Genomic DNA, 17,627 nt, shown 5'->3' on the forward strand with positions numbered 1-17,627 from the left:
ATAAGTCCATATTTATCTTATAAATATTGCCAATGTTATGTGTTAATATTTTAAGTTAATTCTTCAAACTGTTGATTAATCTGATTTTATTTTGTTAGGAGAATTGATGGTTAATCATATGTTCAGAGCTGTATGATGTGATTTTAATACATTTTGGTGGTGAACGGTGGAGGCGGGACATATCAAACTAACTAAATAGAATGTAACTGAAATTTCGACACATTTAAAAGTAGAATTGGATTTGGAACTCAACATGAAAATTTTATATCTCGTTCTTAAATTTTTAAAACATCTCGAATCGTTCCATTTTGAGAAATATTGAAGAAGTTATGGGTAAAATACTAATATGAGCACGCGACCGTAAAAACCAGGGAAGGAGCGCCCATGTGCCACTTATACTCCACCCAGGCACTCGGGTCTGCATGATTTATGAAAAAATTAATTTTTGAGTTTAAATTGGGTTTATTTTTAGGGTTCTATATATAAGATTTTTAGAGTTTATTTTCATAAAGTTTTTTATTACGCTTTTGAAGGAAAGAACTTAAGAGAGAAGGAGAATCTAAATCCACGTCTAGTTTTTCTTCTTAAAATCTTTTAATTTTTCTTTTTATTTATAATTATGCTTGTGCTTATGTTTAAGATTATGGAGTAGTCATTCTTTTAGGTTAAGGGTTATTTCAAAACTAGAAACATGATTTCTTAAATGTTGATTAATATTATTGTTTTATTTCTTCATATTGAATTGTTTATATTTTTCTATGCTTAATTTTATGATTAATATTTTGATCTTGTTTGAACATCTGTTAAACTAGATTTTATATTATTCTACTATCATTCTTAGAATTTCTATTCACCTAATAGTCTAGAATTCTAGGTTTAAGTGATAAATTACTTTTAATGATATTGTGACGCGTATTATTATTAGTGATGAAGAATAGAACCTAAGTTAAATGAATTATATCCTAAATTGAGTTATTGCTTAGATTAACCTATCTTCATATAATTTAATATTTTTCTTAGGTTAAATAAATTGCATGTTTCGTGAATTTATTGCTTAGTAAAAAGGTTTAATTATTGAGTGCTTTTTCGTAATTAATTGTAATAGGGAGACTGGAATAAGTGATTATCTATGGGGTTAATAGTTTAATTTTGGAATATTGATTATTTGAGTGGAGAATATAATTGTTCACTGTTTTTAAATAATTGTTATTCATTATTTATTTTCTTTTTATGATATTTAATTGTAACTCAAAACTCCTCTTTAATTTCTTTGTGATAGTGAATAATAAATTAATCACAGTCCTCATGGGATCGTCCCATACTTTCTTTTTATACTGATATAATTAGAAGTATTGGAATTAAATTAATTAGTAAATTTGATAAGACATATGACACGCATCAATTATTGTCTTAAACAGGACACATGTAAATCCAAATTTTAAATTATTAGTTCTGGATGGATACATAATGTAGTATGAAGTACTTCCAATTTTTTTTAATAGTTTAAAATGGAGTTTGTATTGAATTTACGCCCATTATAAACACAAAATTTTAAATACTTATGCTGCAATTATTTCTATATATAATTTCTTTTTAATATATATGTCTTATTAGTTCATTGCAAGTTGTTAGATAATTAATTTTGTGGGAGGCATGTAGTGCAATTAGAGTTGGAAATTTAACACATATGGATGAATACCCACGGGTACTCACCCCGAATGGGATGGGATTTACCTATTTTGATGGGCAATGGGGCAGGGTGAGGGAAAATTTTATATACCCAAAGCGGGTTTGGGGTAGGATCAGAGGTGACACTACCCACTCCATACCTGATCTCGATATATAGTTTTCATATAATTTTCTAAACATTTATTCGTTTAATTGTATTAAAATTATTGACTATAAAGTTGATTATGATCTTACTTATTACTGTTATTTTTAATATTTTATTATTCAAGTTTAATTAGCATTCTCATTTGCATTAAATGACTTTCATAATTATTATTATTTTATTATTAAATTTTATATTTACTTTTGTATGATTATTATTGTTTTATATTTTTAATAAATTATTAGATGAGCATTAATGAGATATTAAATTTTGTGTAAAGACCGCTTCAGTTTAATATAAAATTAGCAGATAATTAAGATTTAATTCAGAATTAGACTTTTAATTATGATTTATGAATTTATGGAGATATATTTGAATTCTAAGTGTGTTATTTATGTTATATATAAAATTTTATGTTTTTAGTATTTTATACCCAGTAATAGTGGAACACGACATTTGGCTGTAGAGTCACATTTTCTCATGGTTTAGTATTTTAGTAATAGCGGGGTAACTTGGATAGACATTGAGAATATTAGGAATATTAGTGGTTTTAAATTCGACCAAAATGCCCTTTAGTGGCAAAGTTGCTTCCTGATGAAGCAAGGGACAAAATAGTCTTTTGCCCTAAGTTGGTTTTCTCCTGAGTAAGTTGATTAATTAGAAAATATTAATTTGGTTTCTATGATGTTAACAGATAAACACTTAGACTAATTCTTTCATTTTTCAAAAAAAAATAGAAAAAGGTTAGATAAAACAGTCTCTCTTTATCACTCTTTCTCTCTCTCTCTCGACCACCTTGGAGAAACCAGTAGAAGGATAGGGTTTCTGCTCCATTGTAATGCCCTAATTTATAGGGACGTCATGTGTGTGATTTTTTAAACTCAGTTAATACTAATAGATTACTTAATTATTTAAAACTATGATAATATTAAAAACTTAACAGAAATAAAACACTATAAATGGACATTATAACGGCATAAAAAGCGTATTCCGTGAATCACTATTATAAAACGTTTTGCTAAAGAAATATATACGACAACTATTTAAACACAAAATCAAAATACACAGCAGATACAGCCAGCCTAAAACAACTACTGGCAACTCGGTACGTAGGCTGGCGAGGTCAATATGTACATTGCTAGAGAAGACTGTCACCTCACGGTTGATCTGCTTTTCTTTGCCTTTACCTGCACCACATAGCACCCATGAGTCACAACGACTTAGCAAGAAAAGTAATAATAACAATCATATAGTTTATTATTCAAATATTGTAATTTATACACAATAAGAATCAAAACATCACACATTATTCATATGATGAAATCCAAATCACTACTGGAATCAGCTACAAATAAACATCAGTATACAGATATTTGGTAATACAAAACTATTATAACAATAATAGAATTCATATTCTTTTAATCACATAAATTATATATATGTTACCTCATAAAGCAACCATCTTCATAACATCACATTGCTTAATCACGCAAGTCGATGCTTTAATCTGATAATCCTATATTGCATTACCTAATCAGGTAAGCTCGTGCCATAGCCTGACACCTATATATTGCATAATGACATCACCTAATTAGGTGAGCCTATGCCAAAGACCTACACCCATATATCATATAATTTCATCACTCAATCAGGTGAGCCTGTGCCACAATCTGGCACCAATATATCGCATCGTCTAATCAGACGAGCCCGTACCTATGCCCGGTACTTATCATATGTCATTGACGCTCGTACTTACGCTCAGTACGTCGCCAGGAAAATCGCATCACCTAATTAGGTGAGCCCGTACCTATACTCGGTACTCATCATATATCACTGACGCGCGTACTTACGCCTAGTACGTCGCCAGGAAAATCGCATCACCTAATTAGGTGAGCTCGTACCTATGCTCGGTACTCATCATATATTACTGACGCCCGTACTTACGCCCAGTACATCGCTAGGAAATTCCATCACCTAAAAAGCTGAGCTCGTACCTACGCTTGGTACTCATCATATATCACTGACGCCGGTACTTACGCCCAGTACATCGCCAGGAAATCGCATCACCTAAACAAGTGAGCCCATATATCACATGCATAATATCATAACATAATCGATACTCAACTAATCAATATTTTCATTATATAACAATATTAACTATATCTCAATATTAATCAATGCATTGCAATACTAATTGTATTACATATAACGTACTATGCAGTACAATATACTTTTCCTACCTTTAATCCAGGTTCATACGTTTCGGCCAACCCAAGTGGAGAACTATCCCCGATGATCTCAGCCCTATGTGACAACAACGATAAACCAATAAGTGCTTATCCCAAAATACTGCTTATATTCACATAAGAAAATCTAGAGTTTTCTACCAAAAGCCGCAGTATAAATATACTAAAATAAAACTTATATTTTGGCTCTAAAACATACACCATTTTGTAGAGCTCGTTGCAAGCTTCGAAACAGTATATAGAATGTCCACAACAGACACCCGAGTCAAAAGTTATGGCAAAAATACGATTTGTGATCTCTTAGGAATTTCTAAAAACTATAAAACTCGAAAATCCCAATTTTCGCACTCACCGAAACACTACCAAAACTTATCCAAATCACTCCAAACTTCACAGGGCGCATATATACCATAAATATTACCATCCTTACATGACAGAAATAAAAATCGACCTCTTAAATGAAAAACGCCATTAACGTTCGGACTAAGCTTTCAAAAGTTGAAAACTCGATTTCTAACTCAAAATCACCCCGAATTCAACAAGTAAACATCAGAACTAGTCCTCTGACTACCCGAGAATAATCCTAAAAGGTCAGAACCTTCATAACTATTCTAATTTACAAAACCCCTATACGAAACCAATTGTCTTTAAACTTAAAACGAAATTAAACCATAACTTAAGTTTTTCCTTTTTAAAGATTTGCTATAATGCTGCTACCGAAGATTAGATCACTAAGTTTCGGGTTGAAAGTAAAAAAAATGGATATAGGAGGAGAAGATTTTGTCGAAGGAAGGAGAACGAGAATTTTGTTCTTCGTTCTTTCTACTGTTATAACTTAAAACTTAATATATATATATATATATGTATATTTAAAACAAAACAAAACGTCTGTTTCGTTTTATATATATAATAATAATAATAATAATATTAATAAAAATTTTATTATTAATAGTTAGGGGAATTACCTCATATACTAATTTTTAATTTTTTTTTTCAAATTTACGGTTTAAGTTTCTAAAGTGGTTACAGTGCTAGTTGCAATAAGGGTTTCTGTACGATTTTTTGTTACAATTTAGGTAGCAACATCAGTTGCAATAGGGGTTTCTATGTAAAATTTTGTAAAAATACAAAAAAAAAAAAAAAAAAAAAAAAAAAAGCTGTTTTAAAGTGTCAAAATAAAAAAAAAAAACCCCTAATAGTTATCTTATTATTTTTTAGCCACTAAAAAATCTCTATTTCTAAGGTATTTGGTCAACTTCGAGTACCCTAAAATACCTTAATATTTCTAAAATCAACTTATCTTAATAATCCGATCAATATTTCTAACTAAAATTGTTGTGACATTTTTGGCCTCCAATCGGGTCTCCAGAGTCGCGAAACCTGAAAATATTTTTATTTCACAAATAACTCATATTATATCCACGTATTTCAAATAAATCTTCGTAATTAACAAATTACGCTTATATATCCACTTATCGAGTCTTCAGGGTCGTTGAACCTGAAAATATTTTATTCCACATATAGCTCATATTACATTCACACATGCTATATAAATCTTCGTAATTTACAAATTACACTTATTTACTCACTTATAGCAAAATTTATATTTTATGCTGAAATAAATTAGTAGGATCATAATCCCACTTATTACCTGATTAACAAATAATATAAATATAATTACAACCATCCCCTCCTTATAGAAATTTTGTTCTCGAAATTTATTTAAACTAATCGAGAAATTACCCTCGTATTTTTTATTCTAACTCTCAAATTGTTGTTTCTATTCTGCTATATTTTTTTTTGTACAACACTTTCTTAACTAGTGGAATTGTCTCATTTCATAGTACCTCCTCTTTCTAGTCTAAAAACCTGGACAAGATGTTTTCCCCATATAATAAATTTGTCTGAACATTAACATCATCACAGCTCAGAATATAGGTCGAGTTTGATACATATTTTCTCAGCATGGAGACATGAAACACATTATATACTCCAGAAAACGCAAGAGTTAAGGCTATTTAATTCAGTGAACATGTATATAATCTTTCTCTCATACCGCACCTATTAAGATACCTAACCAGTGGTACATTTAATTATGACTTTTAAATAAACACCTCATCAGGGAAGATATTATTCTAAGATAATCTAACCTTTATCAAATATGCTCATAGTATGTTTCTAATATTCCATTGATCTTCTTAGGTTACCCACCTTTCAAGAATAAAATATTATACTATTTTCGCTTTAACCTCCATGGTTCTCAATAACTTTCTTTAATTCTTAACATCATAGCCAAAGATATCAATCTTGGAATCTCACAAGATTAGATGATTCATTCGTATGAATTCCATATCCTTATTTATTGAATAGATTATCTATACTGATAGACAACATATTAACTTGGTATCTCCAACAATTACTATTCAGTCGAAATCAAAAGATCCCACAATACCTAATTCATAATTATGTCTTTCCATTCCTTATATGGGACCTCCTAAGCTTACCTACTGACTTAGCTTAATAATAAGTTAAGTATTCATTTCTGATAGATATTCAATTTGAGTACTTCTTATTTCCACCCATTACTATATACTCCTCTCAATACCTTGTCAATATCTACTTATTAACACATCCATTCCTCTTGATAATCTCTGGAACGACTATCGATTCTGCATCCTAATATGAATCTTTCTGGTGTACTTTGTCCTCACTCATACGCTTTTTGGGATGACTCCCCGAAAGATTTCCCATCTTGAGATTACCCAAATTAGTTATGCTTAACTACAAAGTAAGCTCATGGTGGGTTATCAGAAATTAGATGCTTTTTTTGTCGTTCTTAATTGTATTTCTTGCTTTCATTCTTTCGTAAAAAAAAATTCAATTGCCATCACTCCCTTCATTAACCTCTTGCAATTCCTCATCGGTTTTTGTTCACTTAAACTTGAGGAATTCCCATCTTATTGTGAACTTGAATCTTGTTTGTTTCTACTTATTTTAACTTGCATCAATTTCTCTTGAGCTGACACAACTTTAAAATTTCTCAATCACTTAAAGTTAACTACCATTATAAAGTGAATTAATGTATACTATACGGTGGAGGCAACATTGCTCATACCAAGTACCCACAACTAAACTGGAAATACCCATTTCCCAAATTCTCAACAAATAACAATTAATTTAAGATCATTCCTTGATCCTAAAATTTCTTTTCTTTTTTTCTTTTTTTTGTTTGGTAGAAATCTTGGTAATCTATTCAAACACATCCAGAAATATACATACCTCAAGTATATTCTTTGTTTTATTGATAACCCCTTGGTACGAATTACCATACCAACTTATAGTGAGTCTCCCATTGATGATGATGATTCATCAACATCTAAGACTCTCGTGTTCTTTTTTCCATCATTACCACTAAGGTTCTACTCCCTGGTTCATATGCTACCATTGCTTCCTTGCAATCATCACTATCTCCATACTTGGCCAACCACATTAAAACTTATTTTACACTCAATTATATAGCTCGTTGTTCAATAAACAACCTACTTTGTGATCTAACATTCACCAATCACTCAATTACATGTTCAATAAATTGCATCTCAATTCATAAGCTTTTTCCCATTCTAGGTTAGAATGTCTTTCCATAATTGCTTAATAAAGGAATCATTTCTCAAAATTTTAATGGTATCCTTATATATGACATTGACTATCCAGCCAATTATAAAGTACTCTCCATCATTACCGTATTACCTTAAGTAATTTAGGTAATCTTCTTCACCTTAGTAATACCACTACTCTTCCTGGTGTTCTTTTATACGTTACCCCCTGTAACGCCCCCGCTTCAAGCCTCTGTTGGGCCCTTACTCCCATGGAATAATTATCGCGATCAAGAATAATTTAATAATTATCGCTTATTTAAAAGTTTAAAACATGCCCCTATTCAGCCATCAAGCTACTAACATGCTTCCTATTAGGCTTTTTTTTAAAAAACATACTAATAAAATAAACTACTAAAGCAATAAAGGCATACTGAGCCGTGAGTTGAGCTTATCTCTAATGATGATTAGAATGGATACCTAGCGAAACACGAGAAGCCAGAAAAACTCGGTCGGATCCAGTGGTGGTCAGGGAGTTCAGTTTCCCCGAATATTCGTGGCTGAGGTAGAGCCCCAAGAGGCAGGGCACACGGTTGGGGAGATGTTAACCCATCGCAGGCTGCCCAGGATTGGGAAAATAGGTTTGCAGCAATGCAAGCCAGAATTAATGAACAAAACAAAGAAATCAAACGTCTAACGCAGCAGGGTGTTCCTACAATGCCTGCTCCTAAAAAGCAGGTGGCTCCTGCCTCTGCTATGCAGGCAGGGCCGGTTGCTGTTGTGAATTGAATGGAACCACTGTACGAAAAGTTCTGCAAGAGGAACTAGGGGTGCACACGGGTCGGATTTTTAGGTTTTCGGATGGTCGGCTTCGGGTTTTCGGGTTTTAAATATTAAAAAAGTGCAACCGAACCCGATTTTTGGGCGATCGGGTTCGGCGGGTTTCGGGTCGGGTTTGCTGTGGTCGGATTTGGATTAACACCCGAATGAATAATTGCATAAAAGAATTGTGCAGTGTACAATTTAAATATATTTCTGGAGCACTGTAAAAAAAAGTAAAGCAAATAGTTGTGTGCATATTTCAGTGTGATATAAAAATTACAACTAATAATATTTTTTATTTTTATTTTGATCAAAGTAAAATAAAAAAAAATAGAAAGTAAAACAAAACAGCTTTGTTTGTATTTGAATAGGATTAGGGGTGCACACGGATCGAATTTTTGGGTTTTCGGATGGTCAAGTTCGGGTTTTCGAGTTTCGGATATTAAAAAAGTGCAACCGAACCCGATTTTTGGGCGGTCAGGTTCGACGGGTTTTGGGTCGGGTATGCCGGGTTTGCTGTGGTCAGATTTGGATTAACACCCGAATCAATACTTGCATAAAAGAATTGTGCAGTGTACAATTTAAGTTTATTTCTGGAGCACTGTAAAAAAAAATAAAGAAAATAGTTCTGTGCATATTTCAGTATGATATAAAAAGTACAACTAATAATATTTTTTATTTTTATTTTGATGAAAGTAAAATAAAAAAAATAAAAAGTAAAACAAAACAGCTTTGTTTGTATTTGAATAGGATTATATTTTTTTGGGAAAGAAAAGAGAGAGACAGACTGATAGTCATGGCATTGGCAGATGATATGAAAAGGTATATGGGACATAAATTCCCACGTGGTATGTAATATTTATTAGGTGACAGAGGTGAAAACTGAAAAGACAGCCACAGCCTCTCTCTCACACTTTCCAATTTTAAAATAAATAAAAAGTATATGTCTTTTGACTTTCCTAGCAGCTAGCACGAAAATGTGCTTAATTTTTGGGTTTCAGATTTACACCCGAAATTATATTTGTCTTACTTTAAAATCCGAACCCGACACCCGTGTTGAGCACTTTCGGGTTAGATCTGACTCGACCATACGGGTTTTAATTTTTCGGTTTTTTTTTTGCAGCGGGTCGGGGCGGGTGGGCGGGTTTTCGGGTTTACGGGTCTAAATGTTAAGCCCTAAATAGGATTATATTTTTTTGGGAAAGAAAAGAGAGAGAGAGACTGATAGTCATGGCATTGGCAGATGATATGAAAAGGTATATGTGACATAAATGCCCACGTGGTATGTAATATTTATTAGGTGACAGAGGTGAAAACTGAAAAGACAGCCACAACCTCTCTCTCACACTTTCCAATTTTAAAATAAATAAAAAGTATATGTCTTTTGACTTTCCTAGTAGCTAGCACGAAAATGTGCTTAATTTTTGGGTTTCAGATTTACACCCGAAATTATATTTGTCTTACTTTAAAATTCGAACCCGACACCCATGTGGAGCACTTTCGGGTTAGATCCGACCCGACCATACGGGTTTTTTATTTTTCAATTTTTTGGCAGCAGGTCGGGGCGGGTGGGCGGGTTTTCGGGTTTACAGGTCTAAATGTTCAGCCCTAGCAGGCACCTCTAGTCTTTCTGGGAGGTCCAGATGTGATGAAAGCCGAATAATGGTTGACTATTATTACACGGATTTTGAATTTTATGGGTGTCACCAGTAACGACAGAGTGGCTCGTGCCACATTCTGATTCTAGGAAGATGCCCTAGTCTAGTGCGATATGGTGGCTCTTACTCGGGATGTCATTACCATTACCAGGGAAGAGTTTCAGGAATTGTTTAATGCAAAGTATTATAACGAGGCAGTCAGAAGTGCAAAGAGAAAAGAATTGACTCAGCTGACTTAGAAATAAAATATGACTGTTATTGAGTATACAACCCAGTTAAAGAGGTTGGCTAGGTTGGCCTTGGGAATTGTGCCAATCGACTTCAGTAAGAAAGAAAAGTATCTGGATGGGTTGAATCCCAAAATCAAACACGACCTGATGATCACAACTGATGATAACACCACGTATGCTGATATGGTGGGAAAAGCACAGCGAGCTAAGGGCGCAGTTTTGTGCATCAAGGAGTCCTGAGGGACACAAGTTGTTGGTGGAGCCACTACTCCTCCTACCTCTGGTTATGTTAGGGGTAGTAGTGGCTTGACCACTAATCAAAAGAGAAAGGCACCATCTGCACATTGTGGCTCAAATCAGAATAAGAGGTTTCGAGGGAACCAAGGTCCTAGAAACCGTCAAGGTGGTTCCGAAAACTGATACACTTACCAGGAATGTCCCAATCGTAAGAAGCATCATTTGGGTGAGTGTAAAGGGCAAGGATGTTTCTAGTGTGGTTTGTTTGGACACTACAAGAGAGATTACCCACAACTCAAGAAAGAAGAACAGAAGACAGCAGCAAAGCCCGCTCCAACAAGGATTTTTGCTCTTACTCAGGCTGATGCAGAAGCTAGTCCTTCAGTTGTTATAGGTCAGCTCTCAGTCAATAACTCTTATTTCTCTGTGTTATTTGATTCTGAGGAAACTCATTCATATGTGGAGGCCAGAATTTTCGATAAATTGGGCAGACCGTTTGATAGTTATGATAAAGGGTTTGGAACCCTACTGCCTAGCAAAGAATTAGTTATCTCCAAAAGGTGGGTTAGGTCTATGCCGATCAAAATTGAGGATAGGGAGTTGAGTGCTGATTTAGTAGAATTGGACTTAGCGGATTTCGATATCATATTTGGAATGGATTTCTTGTCCAAATATTCTACTAGCATTGATTGTAAGCAGATAATGGTGATCTTCCAACCAAAGGCGAGGAGCCATTTGTGTTTGTGGGATCAGTTTTAGGATCTCCGATTCCAGTAATCTCGGTATTAAAAGCTAAAAAAATTTTATAAGATGGATGCCTAGGTTTTTGGCAGTGGTATTGGATACCACACGGCCGGAATCAATTTGGCCATAGGAAATCAGAGTGGTTTGGGAATTTTTAGATGTGTTTCTCGATGAACTTCTGGGTTTACCACCACAGCAAGAAATAGATTTTGTTATTGATTTAGCACCTGGAGCAGTTTTAGTTTCTAAAGCACCTTATAGAATGGCTCTGGTAGAGCTTAACGAATTGAAGATTCAGCTCAAGGGATGGTTGACCTAGCATTTTCACGACCTAGTTTGTCACCCTGGGGAGCTCCCGTGTTGTTTGTTAAGAAGAAAGACAGATCCCTACGTATGTGCATTGACTACCGAGAGCTAAATAAATTGACTATCATGACTAAGTATCCTTTACCTAGGATCGACAACATGTTCGATCAGCTTCAGGGGAAAACGGTCTTTTCTAAGATTGATCTCCAATTGGGCTATCATCAATTGAGAATTCGAGAGGAGTACATTCCAAAGAGTACTTTCCGCACTAGGTATGGGCATTATGAATTTTTGGTTATGTCTTTTGGACTAACCAACACTCCAGCAGCTTTTATGGATTTGATGAATATGGTATTCAAGGATTTCCTCGATATTTGTTTTAGTATTTATTGACAACATCCTTGTGTACTCTACATCAGAAGCAGAGCATGAGCAACACCTCTGGATGGTTCCACAGCGATTATGAGAACATAAAATGTATGCCAAGTTTAAAAAGTGTGAATTTTGGCTATCCGAGGTGTCTTTTCTTGGACACATTGTCAGTAAGGAAGGGATCAAGGTTGATCCAGGGAAGATTGAATCTGTCAGGGATTGGCCGAGACCAAAAATAGTTATAGAAGTCAGAAGTTTTATGGGTTTAGCTAGTTAGTATCGTCAGTTTGTTGAGGGATTTTGTAAGAATTAGCAGTTTCTATGGATAGACAAGTGTGAAGCAAGCTTTTACGAACTAAAACAGCAGTTGACTATAGCTTTGGTGTTAGCGTTACCATCTGATAAAGTTTATTGTAATACATCCAGACATAGTCTGGGATGTGTTTTGATGCAAGCAAATATGGTTATCATTTATGTGTCCCGCCAGTTAAAGGAGTATGAACAGTGGAGTATGAAGAGTGATACCCAACTCACAATTTAAAACTTGCCACGGTAGTTTTTACTTTGAAGATTCGGTGGCATTATCTCTACGGAGAAAAGTGTGAGATTTACACCAATCACAAAAGCCTCAAATATTTTTTTACTCAAAAAGATTTGAATATGAGGCAGAGGTAGTGGTTGGAATTGGTCAAGGACTATGATTGTAAAATCCTTTACCATCCCGAGAAAGCTGATGTGGTGGCAAATGCCCTGAGCAAAAAGGGTCCCGGGTAAGTATCTAGCATGATCATGATTTTACCCCTGCAAGCATACGACATGGTCAGATCAGATATTGAGTTTGTTGTAGGCAAACTTAATAATTTGACATTACAATCTGATCTATTAGACGGAATTAAAGCTGCTCAATTAACTGATCCAGAATTAGTAAAGATCCGAGAAGAGGTTTTAGCTAGTCAAGCTAAAGACTTTCAGTGTCAGGTAATGGGATGATGTTGTATAAAACTAGGGTTTGTGTTCCAAGCAATGTAGAACTTAGAAATGAGATTCTCAAGGAAGCTCATACCACTCCTTATTCATTGCATCCTATCAATACCAAAATGTATCAGGATTTAAAACCCTTCTACTGGTGGTGCGGAAGGAAGAAGGATGTGGTAGAATTTGTATCCCGGTGTTTGACTTGTTAGCAGATTAAGGTTGAACACCAGAGACTTGCTGGGTTATTGCAACCTCTGACTCTTCCTGAATGGAAATGGGAAGATGTCACCATGGATTTTGTGGTTGGGTTACCTAAAACCACGGGGATGTTCAATTCAATTGGGTTATGGTGGATTGATTTACTAAGTTTGCACATTTTCTACTAGTGAAAACAACCTTTACTGTGGATCAATATGCAGATCTATATGTTAAAGAAATAGTGAGGTTACATGGGGCTCCGAAGTCCATTATATTGGATAAGGATCCAAAGTTTACCTCAAAATTTTGGCAAAGTCTCCAGCGAGCTATGGGTACTAAATTGAAGTTTAGTAAAACTTTTCATCCTCAAATTGATGGGCAGTCCAAGAGGGCAATTCAGATACTTGAGGATATGTTGCGAGCCTATGTGATAAATTTTGAAGGCTCCTAGAGCAAGTACCTATTACTGATAGAATTCTCATACAACAACAGCTATCAAGTACTATAGGGATGGCTCCCTATGAGATGTTATATGGTAGGAAATGCAGATCTCCAATTCACTGGGATGAAATTGGAGAAAGGAAATATTTAGGTCCTGAATTAGTGCAACGGACCAATAAGGCTATAGAAAAGATCAAGGCCAGAATGCTTGCCTCTTAGAATAGGCGAAAGAGTTATGCATATCCGAAGTGTAGAAATGAAGAATTTTAGGTAGGAGATCATGTATTCCTATGAGTGTCTCTGATGAGGGGGATTAAACGTTTCAAGAAAAAGGTCAAGTTACGCCCTAAGTTTATAAGGCCTTTCAAAATTCTCAAAAAGGTTGGATTGGTAGCTTACCGTCTAGCCTTACCTCCAGCTTTTTCAACAGACCATAATGTTGGGTTTTGTGCCCTAAATAAAACCCATTACAATCTGATTAGTTATCAATCTAAGAAATTTGAAGTGATTTTTGTTTGCATGAATTTTTCATGCTTATGGTTTAATATGTTTAATATATGCACAAAATCAGTTAAGTCCATATAACATATATTTATTCACAATTACAGTATTGTCAACACAGTGGAATGTGATTGTGATTATATGATTCAAAAGACTAATAAGTCCATGTTTCATCAGTGTTTTGGATATACACTGATGTGATAATCAGCGATGATGTGTACTTACACTTGGAGTGAGTGTTATGTTCTTTCCAGGACATTGGTAAAGTATACTAGTTTCGAATGTATGGAGTATACATTGGACTGGACTGATATTGAACTTAGTCAAGATATTATAAACTTACCGTTGTATCTTTCCAAGTCAATATCACTAGCTGATCTTAGATTAAAAGAATCTAAATCCTGATATGCTTAGGCTCAACTCAGGAGTGCTATTCATGTTCTTTGATTTATTAGTTAAGTCTACTTTGGGTCAGGGTAATACGTATATTTTGGCAACATGATAGTATGATTGAGTGGGAGCGCTGAACATAAATATGGAATCTATAGCTTCTGCTGATGTATAGAAGTCAAGTGATGATTCCCTTCGAGCTTAGCTAAATAGAAGTAAATGGATGAGCTCTTGTTTTAGTGACTATTTCTTAGATCACTAAAACATCATTTATAGGTAGCTAAGTGTTTTAAGGGGCCAAATACATTGAGGGGTGAAAACGATAAATTTATCCCGTCTCGATGTAAATCATCTATATAGAGGATCTTTGGTCATATTAAGATTATAACAATGGTTAAATGAGATAGCATATCTATATCGTGAAACATATAGAATGCTCTATATAAGTTTGAGAGTGCAATTCCAAGTTCTAAGAGTGGATTCAACAAGGAATTAATAAGTTAGGAATTTACTTAGTAAATTCGGTTCGCTTATTGGAAGCTCAGCATTGTAGATCCATGGTTCTCATTCTAGTTGAGACCATACTGCTTGTAAGACTCAATAATTCATTTATTATTAATCAATTATAATTCTAAAGTTAGACTATGTCTAATTTATGAATTTTCACTAAGCAGGGGTAAAATTGTAAAGAAAAGAGATTCTAGCTTTATTTATTAATTAAGAGACTCTATATGTCTAATTAATAATTATATTAAATGACAATACTATTTAATAATCTATTTTAGTTATTAAATAATTAGTTTTGGCATTTAAATGGTTAGAATTGGAAAATTGGCGTTTTTGAGAAAATAGAAATAAAAATTGTGAAAACTGCAAAATCCAAGTGAGCCCCAATAACACTTATGGCCGGTCACTTGATAGGCTTTTCCAATTACTATTTTCATTATTTTAATTCCAAATAATTACTAACCTAAACCTAGTAGTTGCCTATAAATAGATAGTGATGGCTCAGTCAAAAATATGCTTTTTGTCAATAATTAAAAGATTGCCTTTTCAGAAAAACTGAGCCTTCCACTTTCTCTCTATAGCCGACCCTACCTCTCTCTCTTTTCTTCTTCATTATTTTGAACCCCCTAGTGATAGAGTAGTGCCCACACACAGCAAGTGGTACCTCAATCATAGATTGGAAGACTGTGAAGGATCACATTCAAAGAGAAGGACATTCGGGCTCAGATCTTGATAATAATCTGCGATAGAAAGGATACAAGGGTTAGAGATCTGAGTGGAAGGAGACATATTATTTCGTTGCAATCAATGTAAGGTTTTCTTAACTTTATATGTGTTTAATTATCGTTTTAGAAAGTTCATATTTAGGGTGTTAAATAACATACTTGTGAGTAGATCTAAGATCCTGGTAAAATAAAATCCAACACATAACGTATTTCATGTCTCCATGTTAAGAAAAATACGTTTCAGATCCGACTCATGTGTTGAGTTATGAAAACCTAGAGCTCCAGTAGGATTTATCGTACGAAGAGCAACCAGTTCAGATTTTAGACAGAAAATATAAAGTCCTTCGAAATAAGACCATAGCTTTGGTCAAGGTGCTCTGGAGAAATAGTAAGGTGGAGGAAGCCACCTAGGAGTTGGAGTCTGACATGTGGGCTCAATATCTAGAGTTGTTTAGGTTACATTACGAGGAAAAAATCCTTTTAATAGGGATAATTGTAAAGATCGCCTAATTTTAATATGAAAATTAGCCAATAATTAGGGTTTAATTTCGAATTAGACTTTTAATTATAATTTATGAATTTATGGAGATATATTTAAATTCTAGGTGTATTATTTATGTTATACATGAAATTTCTTATTTTTTATATTTATGCCCTGTAATAGTGGAACGCGACGTTTGACCGATAGAGTCACATTTTTTATGGTTTAGTATTTTAGTAATAGTGGGGCAACTTGGATGGACATTGGGAATATCGAAAATATTGGTAGTTTTAAATTTGATGGAAATGCCCTTTGGCGGCAAAGTTGCTTCTTGGTGAAGCAAAGGGCAAAATGGTATTTGCCCTAAGTTGGTTTTTGTCCTTTAGTGAGTAAGTTGATTAATTAGAAAATATTAATCTGATTTCTATGATGTTAGATAAACACTTAGGGCATTTCTTTCATTTTTCAAAAAATAGAAAAAGGTTAGATAAAACACACACACACACACACACACACACACACACACACACACACACACACTCTCTCTCTCTCTCTCTCTCTCTCTCTCTCTCTCTCTCTCTCTCTCTCTCTCTCTCTCTCTCTCTCTCTCTCTCTCTCTCTCTCTCTCTCTCTCTCCCACCTAGGAGAAACTAGTAGAAGGATAGGGTTTCAGCTCTATTTTTGGTGATTTAGCAAGGTTGTGGTGCTTCCAATTCAAGGTTAAACCCCTAGCTCACTTCTTTTTGTTTTCTTAAGTTATAAATTAAGAGTTCTATGCTTGATTTTAGAGTTGGAGTTCTGTTGGTTTTTGGGATATTTGATTTTGTATTCAGAGGATGTTTTGAGGTTATTTGAGCTGGTTTAGAACTGATTTGAGTGTTGTAGTTGTGTTTGAGTAAAGTTTGAACTTTAGAGCTCAAACGTTGCTCTCTCATGGTAATTTTTGAATATGGGCTTTTTATTTAGTTCTTTTGCTAGATTTATTGCTTGTTGTGGCCTAATTAGGAGGTCTGAAAGGTTTGGAGTCTTTTGGGGTTGATTTGGTTTGTTAAGAAGAGTTTTTATGGTTCCTGCACTGAATCGGTCGACCGGCTCAGTTTGGACCTGTAGGAACCGGTCTACCTGTTTGTCCCCAGGCCGACCCCACATAACCGGTTTTCCAGTTAGGAACCGGTCTACTAGTTGGGGCATTTTAGGGCACCCTAGGTTTTTTCGTTTTTTCCGATGTTTGGGGTATTGCCATGTTATCCGTTGATAGAGAAACTTTTAGTTTTGCCATGTTCTCCGAAAAGTGATTTAGCATATCACTCACCTGTCTTACGAATATTGTGACTCAGAGGCCCATAAACCGACACATCCAATGTAAAGAT

The 17,627-nt window shown here is 34.4% G+C and overlaps 1 protein-coding gene across 1 annotated transcript; it reads left to right on the forward strand.

Moving 5' to 3' along the window:
* Positions 1-10,398: 10,398 nt before the first annotated feature.
* LOC133031296 (uncharacterized) lies at positions 10,399-11,680 on the forward strand. The gene is made up of 4 exons (XM_061104775.1): positions 10,399-10,596; positions 10,873-11,011; positions 11,317-11,399; positions 11,558-11,680. The coding sequence occupies exons 1-4, from the start codon at positions 10,399-10,401 to the stop codon at positions 11,678-11,680; spliced, it is 543 nt and encodes a 180-aa protein (XP_060960758.1).
* Positions 11,681-17,627: the final 5,947 nt, after the last annotated feature.

The sequence above is a fragment of the Cannabis sativa genome, chromosome 9 (assembly GCF_029168945.1).
Source record: "Cannabis sativa cultivar Pink pepper isolate KNU-18-1 chromosome 9, ASM2916894v1, whole genome shotgun sequence".
NCBI classification, from domain to species: Eukaryota; Viridiplantae; Streptophyta; class Magnoliopsida; order Rosales; family Cannabaceae; genus Cannabis; species Cannabis sativa.